Raw genomic sequence first — 12,646 nt, forward strand, 5'->3', positions numbered from 1 at the left:
ATTTTGTTTATAGTCATATCAAATAAAGATGCATTAAATAGACAAATGCAACTTGAATTACAACATTATATTTTGTAACATACCAAACAGTGTAATTTCTCTTAATATCTCATAGACAAAATTATTCAACCCCTTGAAAATCATAACTCTTAAGAACAGAATTTGAATAAGGTCTTTTCAATCAGGAGTTGAAAACACCTGTAGATGTGACTAGTACCATAACGAGCAACAATTAAACTGATTGAAAAAGACTGTGACGCTCAGTTTCTTGTAGATGGTCAATGGTGTATTTGCAACATGGTGAAGTCCAGGGAGTGGTCAAATAAGTCAAGAGAGGAGATAATTTCTCTTCATAAGAAAGGATATAAATAGCAAATACATTACACATTCCAAGAGACACAGTTGGGAGCATAATTCGCAAGTTTAAAGCTAAAGGCACAGTGGAAACACTACCTGGGCGTGGTAGAAAGAGGTTGCTGTGTGCGTACGGTGGTGAAAACCCCCCGAGTAACACCTGAGGAACTACAACAGGCCATTGCAGATGGGGGAACGCAGGTTTCGTCCCAGACAATAAGGCGCACTACGAGATGAAGGCCTCCATGCCAGAACTCCCAGGCGCACCCCACTTCTGACTACCAGGCACAAGAAATAGACTCCAGTATGCCAAAAATCATCTGGACAAACCCCAAAGGTTTTGGGAAACTGTTCTATGGAGTGATGAGACAAAACTGGAACTCTTTGGGCCTATGAATCAACGCTATGTCTGGAGGAGAAAAAATGAAGCTTACAAAGAGATGAACCCCTTGCCTACTGTTAAGCATGGTGGGGGGTCAATCATGCTCTGGGGCTGTTTCTCTGCCTCAGGTACCGGGAGTCTCCAGCGCGTTCAAGGCATTATGAATTCTATTTCCTACCAGGATATATTAGCCGCAAATGTCATGAAGTCAGTGACAAAGCTGAGGCTTGGGAGACGTTGGATCTTCCAACAGGACAACGATCCCAAGCATACCTCCAAATCAACAGAGTGGTTGCAGAAGAAGGGCTGGAAGACTCTGGAGTAGCCTTCACAGTCGCCAGACCTAAATCCTATAGAAAACCTGTGGTGGGACTTGAAGAAGGCAGTTGCAGCACGCAAGCCCAAGAATATGAATGAACTGGAGGCCTTTGCCCAAGAGGAATGGGCTAAAATACCTGTAGATCGTTGCAAAAAGCTGGTGTCCGGTTATGTATCACGTTACTGCCAAAGGGTGTTCTACTAAGTACTAAAGCATTATTGCAATTACTGAAACTGTATTTTGTAAAATACAGTTACAATTTAAGTTGCATTTGTCTATTTGACACATTCTTATTTGATATGACTATAAACAAAATACGGAATATATGTACAACTTGATAAAACACCAAAATTGTGAGGGGGTTGAATAATTTTGATCACAACTGTATATATATATATGTGTATATATATATATATATATATATATATATATATATACACATATATATATATACACATATATATATATATACACAAACATATATATACATACACATACATACATATATATACATACGCATACATATATATATATGTATTTATATGTATGTGTATGTATATATATATATGTATGTATATATACATGTATATATATGTATGTATATGTATATATACATGTGTATATATATATATATATATATATACAGTTGTGATCAAAATTATTCAACCCCCACACAATTTTGGTGTTATAGCAAGTTGGACATTTATTCCGTATTTTGTTTATAGTCATATGAAATAAAGATGTGTCAAATAGACAAATGCCACTTAAATTGTAACACTGTATTTTACAAAATACAGTTTCAGTAATTGCAATAATGCTAAATGGATGAGTAAATTCTTTCAAGTAATCCTTGATAGCCTCAAAGTTAGTGTACATGCTTGGACTATTGAAATGTATTATTGACAGACTATCTTCTGATATTACGCTGTTTTCATATTGTTCCCAGGTAAAATAATTACAGTTTTTTACAATCGCAGAGAAAAAATACTTATCAGGGTCTATCTCCATATCAGTCTCTGTTGGGGCGTGCTCTTGATACTCATTTCCAGTTATGATGTTGTAGGATCTTCTGTAAGATGTCCATATGAATACTTGGTGTGGTCTGTGTTCTTGGTGTGGGTCGCATTGAGATGATGTCAAAGTCACAAAGCTACATTTATACCAAGTACTGCATCAATGTCAGGACTTATCAAAATCTTCTATTTTTCTCACCACCAAGACTTTTGCTTCCTCCAACGTCCCATTTAGTTTGATGAAGATCTTACAGTTCGTTAGCCAGGTTTGTTGAATCTTTTCCTTGGCGGAGGCATTCTGATGGTCTATATGCCGAAGCATCCAGCAACACAATAAATCCACACCTGTACGTCAGGTTGCTAATGCTAACCGGCTTCGGTGTGCTAGCTAGCCCGCATCACCAATCGACACAGGCAGCAGTGTCACAGCACAGTTACACAGTGAAGCCAAAAAAGAACAAATAAATAAATAAATAAATGGGTTGTACTTGTATAGCGCTTTTCTACCTTCAAGGTACTCAAAGCGCTTTGACACTACTTCCACATTTACCCATTCACACACACATTCACACACTGATGGAGGGAGCTGCCATGCAAGGCGCCAACCAGCACCCATCAGGAGCAAGGGTGAAGTGTCTTGCTCAGGACACAACGGACGTGACGAGGTTGGTACTAGGTGGGAATTGAACCAGGGACGCTCGGGTTGCACACGGCCACTATCCCACTGCGCCACGCCGTCCCTATATATAAAGTACAAACAAGCAAAGATGTGCTGGTGATGCGCAAAGTGATCGTTAAACTAGACCAGTGGTTGGCAACCCACGGCTCCGGAGCCGCAAGCGGCTCTTTGGCATCTCTGATGCTGCTCAACTGCATAATCGCCGACCCCCCAGACTGTTACGGGGGCATTCCGGATTTCGTCGCCTCTCTCGGACATCATCTGGGGTCAAAGTTTTTCGATTTTCTCTCAGACTACAACATTGAGGGGATGGTTTTACTTTTAACGTCCTCAACATGTCATCGCGCCTGCCTTTCACGCAATGATATCTGCGTGCCGACAGGACGCAAGCTTGCCAGTCCAGCAACATATTGTATGTGTCTTCCGCAGATACACGTACACGACTGCAAGGCATGCTGGGTGACACAGAGTACACTGACCGTTGTGATATAAACAACTTTAAAGGCCTACTGAAACCCACTACTACCCACCACGCAGTCTGATAGTTTATATATCAATGATGAAATATTAACATTGCAACACATGCCAATACGGCCTTTTGTTTACTAAATTGCAATTTTATATTTCCCGGGAGTTTCGTCTTGAAAACGTTGTGTAATGATGACGTGTACGCAAGACGCCACGCGTTTTTAGGAAGTATGAGCGCTACGCACACACACAGCTAAATGTCGTCTGCTTTAACGGCATAATTACACGGTATTTTGGAGAACTGTGTTGCTGAATCTTTTGCAATTTATTCAATTAATATTGGAGAAGTCAAAGTAGCAAGATGGAGTTGGGAAGTTTTAGCCTTTAGCCACACAAACACACGGTGATTCCTTGTTTAAAATTCACGGAGTTGAAACTTTACTATGGATCAGAGCGGACATGGATCCTGACCACTTGTCAACCAGCAGGTTTCAGTGAGAAAATTGTGGTTAAAAAGTTGCCTCTTACCGGATATCAGCTGAGCTTGCGTCGACTTCCCCGAGACACTGCGCGTCAACACCCGGCCGTGGACGTTCACTTCCGACTATCAGGTAATGTTAAACTCACTAAAACACTGGCAACACAATAGAAAAATAAGGGATTTCCCAAAATTATCCTAGTAAATGTCTCTAAAAACAAATGAATCCGTCTCAATGCAACACGATTGCAATCGCGTTTTTTTTTTCTAGTCAGTCGCTATCAATATCCTCAAACACGAATCTTTCATCCTCGCTCAAATTAATGGGGAAATTGTCGTTTTTTCGGTCCGAATAGCTGTTTTTGTTGGAGGCTCCCATTATAAACAATGTGAATATGTGAGGAGCCCCCACACTTGTGACGTCATCGTCTGGGACTTCCGGTAGAGGCAGGGCTTTTCTCCAGTTGCAAACTTTATCGTGGATGGTCTCTACTAAATTCTTTCAGCAAAAATATGGCAATATCGTGAAATGATCAAGTATGACACATAGAATGGACCTGCTATCTCCGTTTAAATAAGAAAATCTAATTTCAGTAAGCCTTTAACACTCTTACTAATATGCACCACACTGTGAACCCACACCCAACACGAATGACCAACACATTTCTGGAGAACATCCTCACAGTAACACAGCCTAAACTCAACACAATAAATACCCATAATCCTTTGCATCCATGACTCTTCCACCCCAAACGACCCCCGTGCGTCATTTGGGGTGGGCAGGGTTGGGGTGCGGGGGTGTAAAATATAGTCAGGATGAGTCATGGATGCAAAGGATTCTGGGTATTTGTTGTGTTGGGTTTATGCTGTGTTACCGTGAGGATGTTTGCCCGAAATGTGTTCGTCATTCTTGTTTGGTGTGGGTTCACAGTGTGGTGCATATTAGTAAGAGTGTTAAAGTTGTTTATATCACAACCGTCAGTGTAAACTTTATCACCCAGTATGCCTTGCAGACGTGTACGTGTATCTGCGGAAGTCACATACATCATATTGCTGGACTGCCAAGCATCCATCCCTCCATCCATCCATTTTCTACCGCTTATTCCCTTTCGGGGTCGCGGGGGGCGCTGGCGCCTATCTCAGCTACAATCGGGCGGAAGGCAGGGTACACCCTGGACAAGTCGCCACCTCATCGCAGGGCCGACTGCCAAGCAGTTTGTACATATTGTAGAAGACGTCTAAGACTGCCTTAATAGCAAGCCTTATTATTGATATCTGGTTGACCACCAGCAGATATTTGTGAGAATTGTTGCGGTTCCCATTGTCTTCTTTATCATATGAAACGGGTCAAAATTGCTCTTTGAGTGGTAAAGGTTGCCGACCCCTGAACCAGACAGTCAGACGCGCGCGAACTCCATACAGGAAGTGACGTGCACCAGTGGGATGGACCGACGCAGTAAAATGGCTTTCAACCCTACGAGGGGAGTGAATAATGACAGGTTATATGATTATTTATTTTAAACTCTTATTCGGGACACTTTCAAATGAGTATTTCGGCATGTATTTGTAAAAAAAAGAAAATAAATAGAAATAAAATATAACGCCAAATTATTTAGGGGGGCTTAAGAATATTTTAAGGGGGCTTGAGCCCCACTAAATTATGCCTAGTGACGCCCCTGATTTGCATACACAATTCAAAACATCATCGGTGCAAGAAAAGAGAGCGGCCGGCATGTCCGTACAGGCAGTACGTATGTAAATACCCGGATGTAACCGGCAGCCATCTTTACTCCTTCTCCCTGCCGGTTGGGCGGAACATCATCACTCCACCCACTGGGTTTCTTTAGGCATCACCCTGCACATTATTCCTGACTTTCAACACTTCCCCTCTTACAGCTCTATTCACGATGGCAGACAGAGAGGATTATGTTTATCAGGCTAAACTCGCCGAGCAAGCCGAGCGATACGACGGTAAGCAGACTTCTACTCGCCTTCCTGCTGGCTAGCTCCATGGCTGCTGTTAACAGAGCGGGGATGTTCTCAGGTGGCCTAATCTTAGTCGTGGCTATCAACGCAGGTGCATTTGCATGGCTATTTATATATGTCCGGGAAATATCACTACCAAACACGCACTACTGGCATTGACCCACAAGTATAAAGTGAAGTTACTTTACAGCGGCTACCTTTTAGCGAAAGGGCTACAACAAAATGGCGGATCAGTAGAGCGTGAGCTGTCAGGAGTTGCCTCCCAGTCCCTGCACCACCCTCACTCTCTAGTTCCACACTGGCGTCCCTGCACCACCCTCACTCTCAAATTCCACACTGAAGTCCATACACCACCCTCACTCTCTAGTTAGTCACTGGCGTGCGTCCCTGCACCACCCTCACTCTCTAGTTCCACAATAGCGTTCCTGCACCACCCTCATTCTCTAGTTCCACACTGGCGTCCCTACACCACCCTCACTCTCTAGTTCCACACTGGCGTCCCTGCACCACCCTCATTCTCTCGTTCCACACTGGCGTCCCTACACCACCCTCACTCTAGTTCCACACTGGCGTCCCTGCACCACCCTCACTCTCTAGTTCCACACTGGCGTCCCTGCACCACCCTCACTCTCTAGTTCCACACTGGCGTCCCTGCACCACCCTCACTCTCTAATTCCACACTGGTGTCCCTACACCACCCTCACTCTCTAGTTCCACACTGGCGTCCCTGCACCACCCTCGCTCTGTAGTTAGACACTGGCGTCTCTGCACCACCCTCACTCTCTAGTTCCACAGTAGCGTTCCTGCACCACCCTCATTCTCTAGTTCCACACTGGCGTTACTGCACCACCCTCATTCTCTAGTTCCACACTGGCGTCCCTGCACCACCCTAACTCTCTAGTTCCACACTGGCGTCCTTGCACCACCCTCCCTCTCTAGTTCCACACTGGCGTCCCTGCACCACCCTCCCTCTCTAGTTCCACACTGGCGTCCCTGCACCACCCTCACTCTCTAGTTCCATACTGGCGTCCCTACACCACCCTCACTCTCTAGTTAGACACGGCGTCCCTGCACCACCCTTATTCTCTAGTTCCACACTGGCGTCCCTGCACCACCCTCACTCTTTATTTCCACACTGGCGTTCCTGCACCACCCTCTAGTTAAGCACTGGCCTCTCTACACCACCCTCACTCTGTAGTTAGACACTGGCGTCCCCTGCACCACCCTCATTCTCTAGTTCCACACTGGCGTGCCTGCACCACCCTCACTCTCTAGTTCCACACTGGCGTCCCTACACCACCCTCACTCTAGTTAAACACTGGCGTCCCTACACCACCCTCACTCTGTAGTTAGACACTGGCGTCCCTGCACCACCCTCATTCTCTAGTTCCAGACTGGCGTCCCTGCACCACCCTCACTCTCTAGTTCCACACTGGCCTCCCTGCACCACCCTCACTCTCTAGTTCGACACTGGCCTCCCTGCACCACCCTCACTCTCTAGTTCGACACTGGCCTCCCTGCACCACCCTCACTCTCTAGTTCCACACTGGCGTCCCTACACCAGCCTCACTCTGGTTCCACACTGGCGTCCCTGCACCACCCTCACTCTCTAGTTCCACACTGGCGTCCCTGCACCACCCTCACTCTCTTGTTCCACACTGGCCTCCCTGCACCACCCTCACTCTAGTTCGACACTGGCGTCCCTGCACCACCCTCACTCTCTAGTTCCACACTGGCGTCCCTGCTCCACCCTCACTCTCTAGTTCCACACTGGCGTCCCTGCTCCACCCTCACTCTGGTTCCACACTGGCGTCCCTGCACCACCCAGACTCTCTAGTTCCACACTGGCGTCCCTGCACCACCCTCACTCGCTAGTTCAGGGGTCTCAAACACGCGGCCCGCGGGCCAATTGCGGCCCGCGAGACGTTATTTTGTGGCTCGACTTTGATGTGAAAATTTAATGTTGGTGCGGCCCGCAAGTTTTGTATGAACGGCGCTTTACAGTGTCATGCTAGCATACCCTCGATTTTTCCGGGGAACTCCCAAATTGTCGGTGCTCCTCCAGGGGTATCCATTCCCCCAAACAACAAAATTAAGGAGGCACCGTGCCTTTAGTGTCCTATATAAACTGTTCAGTGTGTCAGCCCAGCCACATGTTGTATTTGGCTTCTGTAGTCGCGGGAAGCGACCGCAAGACATAGTTGATCAACAGCCACACAGGTCACACTGAGGGTGGCCGTATTAACAAGTTCAACACTGTTACAAATATGTGCCACACTGTGAACCCACACCAAACAAGAATGACAAACACATTTTGGGAGAACATCCGCACCGTAACACAACAGAACAAATACCCAGAACCCCTTGCAACTAACTCATCTGGGATGCTACAATGCAACCCCCGCCCCCTATTGTAGCCCGGAAGAGTTAGGGCTGCATTGGATTCTGGGTAATTGTTCTGTTGTGATTATTTTGTTACGTTGTGGATGTTTTCCCAAAATGTGTTTGTCAATCTTGTTTGGTGTGGGTTTACATTGTGGCGCATATTTGTAACAGTGATAAAGTTGTTTATACGGCCACCTTCAGTGTGACCTGTATGGCTGCTGATCAAGTATGTCTTGCAGTCGCTTCCGTGAGTCTGCAGAACTCTTCATACAATATGTGACTGGGCCGGCACAATGTTTGTATGGTGGAAAAGCGGATGAGACGGAAGATTATAGAGGACGCTAAAGGCAGTGCCTTCACGGCACGCTCATAATAATGTTGTCCGGGTGATAACCGGGAGAATGAATGCCCTGGGAGATTGTCTGGAGAGGCATTGATATTCGGGTGTTTTCTGGAAAGATCGCGAGAGTTGGCAAGAATGTTGCTAGGGCGGGAAAGCCATTCCACGATGGTGAATTCATTAAAAAGTGCATGTTAGATTCTTTTGAGAAATCTTTTTTTGCGGCCCAGCCTCACCCAGTTTCTGCATCCAGTGGCCCCCAGGTAAATTGAGTTTGAGACCTCTGCTCTAGTTCCAAACTGATGTCCCTGCACCACCCTCACTCTCTAGTTCCACACTGGCGTCCCTGCACCACCCCAACTCTCTAGTTCCACACTGGCGTCCCTGCACCACCCTCGCTCTCTAGTTCCACACTGGCCTCCCTGCACCACCCTCACTCTCTAGTTCCACACTGGCGTCCCTGCACCACCCTCACTCTCTAGTTCCACACTGGCGTCCCTGCTCCACCCTCACTCTAGTTAGACACTTGCATCCCTGCACCACCCTCACTGTAGTTAGACACTGGCGTCCCTGCACCACCCTCACTCTCTAGTTCAGGGGTCACCAACCTTTTTGAAACCAAGAGTTACTTCTTGGGTACTGATTAATGCGAAAGGCGACCAGTTTGATACACTTAAATACATTGCCAGAAATAGCCAATTTGTTCAATTTACCTTTAACTCTATGGTATTATTAATAATTAATGCTATTTATCTTTGTGGAAACACTGATCATCCTAATGATTTCTCACAATAAATATATATTTTTGATGACATGTTTTAAATAGGTTAAAATCCAATCTGCACTTTGTCAGAATATATAACACATTGGACCAAGCTATATTTCTAACAAAGAAAAAACATTATTTCTTCTAGATTTTCTAGAACAAAAATCTTAAAAGAAATTCAAAAGACTTTGAAATAAGATTTAAATTTGATTCTACAGATTTTCTAGATTTGCCAGAATAATTTTTTTGAATTTTAATCATAAGTTTGAAGAAATATTTAACAAATATTCTTTGTCGAAAAAACAGAAGCAAAAATGAAGATTTAAATTCAAATGTATGTGTTATTCTTTACAATAAAAAAATAGATTTACTTGAACATTGATTTAAATTGTCAGGAGAGAAGAGGAAGGAATTTAAAAGGTAAAAAGGTGTATTTGTTTAAAAATCCTAAAATCATTTTACGGTTGTATTTTTTCTCTAAAATTGTCTTTCTGAAAGTTATAAGAAGCAAAGTAAAAAAAAATTAATGAATTTATTTAAACAAGTGAAGACCAAGTCTTTAAAATATATTCTTGGATTTTCAAATTCTATTTGAGTTTTGTCCCTCTTAGAATTAAAAATGTCGAGCAAAGCGAGACCAGCTTGCTGGTAAATAAATACAATTTAAAAAAATAGAGGGAGCTCACTGGTAAGTGCTGCTATTTGAGCTATTTTTAGAACTGGCCAGTGGGCGACTCATCTGGTCCTTACGGGCTACCTGTTGCCCGCGGGCACCACGTTGGTGACCCCTGCTCTAGTTCCACACTGGTGTCCCTGCACCACCCTCACTCTCTAGTTCCACACTGGCGCTACTCATTATCTACATGCTGCAATTACATTCCTTATAGTAATCAGCACTGTGTTAATAATCAAACATTTTAAACAGATTTTTTGCGCCGCTGAAGGTTAGCTTCGTTAAGTGCATTGTGTGGAAGTGGGAGGTGATGGGCTGTGTTCTCCTGGCTGCAAAGTGTAGCTCGATGGTCGAAAAACGAGCCCATCAGCCTCCACTCCCTGATGCGGTTCACCCCGTTCGACTGTCATACCATTACAGGTCTTTTGCGGCGGCTGTTTTTAGACGCATGCCTGTGCTTCGATCGTACGTTGCCCAGTAACGTTAAAATAAATGTGCCATGACTCACTCACGGGATTTGGAGCAGCGTATTTAAAGAGCGATTGATGGTCTACTGAGGACATGGCAACCTGTCTGGAATGTATTCAAGTTAGCATGGCTTTCTGTAATACGTTTCTAAACCTGCTAAATAAATCTTCTGTTGTCTACTACAAAGGTGTTTTAGTGCCATGTAGGGCTGGGCGATATTGCCTTTTTTTAATATCGCGATATTTTTAGGCCATGTTGCGATATACGATATATACAGTGGGGCAAAAAAGTATTTAGTCAGCCACCGATTGTGCAAGTTCTCCCACTTAAAATTATGACAGAGGTCTGTCATCATAGTTACACTTTAACTGTGAGAGACAGAATGTGGAAAAAAATCCAGGAATTCACATCATAGGAATTTTAAAGAATTTATTTGTAGGTTATGGTGGAAAATAAGTATTTGGTTAACCATTCAAAGCTCTCACTGATGGAAGGAGGTTTTGGCTCAAAATCTCACGATACATGGCCCCATTCATTCTTTCCTTGACACAGATCAATCGTCCTGTCCCCTTAGCAGAAAAACAGCCCCAAAGCATGATGTTTCCACCCCCATGCTTCACAGTAGGTGTGGTGTTCTTGGGATGCAAGTCAGTATTCTTCTTCCTCCAAACACGACGAGTTTATACCAAAATGGATACATGGATGCTACAGCAGAGGATTGGGAGAATGTCATGTGGTCAGATGAAACCAAAATAGAACTTTTTGGTATAAACTCAACTCGTCGTGTTTGGAGGACGAATACTGAGTTGCATCCCAAGAACACCACACCTACTGTGAAGCATGGGGGTGTAAACATCATGCTTTGGGGCTGTTTTTCTGCTAAGGACGATTGATCCGTGTTAAGGAAAGAATGAATGGGGCCATGTATCGTGAGATTTTGAGGCAAAACCTCCTTCCATCAGTGAGAGCTTTGAATGGTTGACCAAATACTTATTTTCCACCATAATTTACAAAAAAATTCTTTAAAATTCCTACAATATGAATTCCTGGATTCTTTTTTCACGTTCTGTCTCTCACAGTTGAAGTGTACCTAATAATGAAAATTACAGACCTCTGTCAACATTTTAAGTTGCAGAACTTGCACAATCGGTGGCTGACTAAATACTTTTTTGCCCCACCGTATTACGATATTTTGCCTTGGCCTTGAATGAACACTTGATGCATATAATCACAGCAGTATGATGATTATATGTGTATACACTGAAGCTGGGCGATATATGGGTATATATCGCAGGTTTGTCTCTGCAATATAAAAAATGACTATATCGTAATATTCGATTACCATATTTCCTTGAATAACCGCCGGGGCGCTAATTAATTTAAAACCTCTTCTCGCTCCTGCACTTATTCAAGGCATGCGGTAAAAGTAAGCAGGCGCTAATAATTTTAAAACCTCTTCTCACCCCTGCGCTTACCAATGGCATGTTGTAAAAAATTGAGTGTGATGTAAGGATACCATCATGAAAAGCACATTTAATAAAAAAAACGTTATTATGGTTATTATTTTCACTACCGAAGGCTTGGAATAACTTACAATCGAATATTCAACTTCAAACCCTTGTTACATTAAATCAATCAATCAATCAATGTTTACTTATATAGCCCTAAATCACTAGTGTCTCAAAGGGCTGCACAAACCACTACGACATCCTCGGTAGGCCCACTTAAGGGCAAGGAAAACTCACACCCAGTGGGACATCGGTGACAATAATGACCCATGAGTCATTAAATGAGTTTACAGCTTCTGTGAAAGGATTGCAGTCTACCTTGTCTGTATGCACATGTGTCATGAGCAAGTTTTGATGTTGTAAATGTGATGTTTTATGTGTTGTTTACTGTTTTTAATGTAACCTTGCTGCTGCTGCCCTCTTGGCCAGGTTTCCCTTGGAAAAAAGATCTTTGATCTCAATGGGCTTATACATGGTTATAAAGGCTACCGGTAAATAAAATATAAATGAAAAATGGTCTTACCTTTACTTATAAATGAAATCCATGCCAGCTCCTTCTGATCAAAAGCATCGATAACTTGTTTATAGAAGTATTCCTTATATTTCTTCAGTTTTAAAAAGTATCTCAGAAAACTGCTTTCAGACCGCTGCTATCAGTTAGCTCGGGTGTGGGCGACTTCCTCTCTCGTTCTGCTCCATGGGTGATCTCTTTATCCCAGGACCACCGAGAAAGGACATGGCTTGAGCAGTTTGACTTTGTTTATTTTTCAATAAAACCTTATTAGTCCAGGTCGCTCTTCCGCTCGCTCGCCGGTATCTTGGGCACG

General features: G+C 43.8%; 1 protein-coding gene across 1 annotated transcript in view; it reads left to right on the plus strand.

The window, feature by feature from the left end:
• Positions 1-5,468: 5,468 nt before the first annotated feature.
• The window catches only part of ywhae1 (tyrosine 3-monooxygenase/tryptophan 5-monooxygenase activation protein, epsilon polypeptide 1), a 37,095-nt gene continuing 29,917 nt past the window's right edge, over positions 5,469-12,646 (plus strand). The window contains exon 1 of the mRNA XM_061918820.1: positions 5,469-5,664. Within this exon, the coding sequence (XP_061774804.1) occupies positions 5,601-5,664 (64 nt within the window). The 5' untranslated portion in view covers positions 5,469-5,600. The remainder of the gene's footprint in view (positions 5,665-12,646) is intronic.

The sequence above is a fragment of the Nerophis ophidion genome, linkage group LG13, assembly GCF_033978795.1.
Source record: "Nerophis ophidion isolate RoL-2023_Sa linkage group LG13, RoL_Noph_v1.0, whole genome shotgun sequence".
Lineage (NCBI taxonomy): Eukaryota > Metazoa > Chordata > Actinopteri > Syngnathiformes > Syngnathidae > Nerophis > Nerophis ophidion.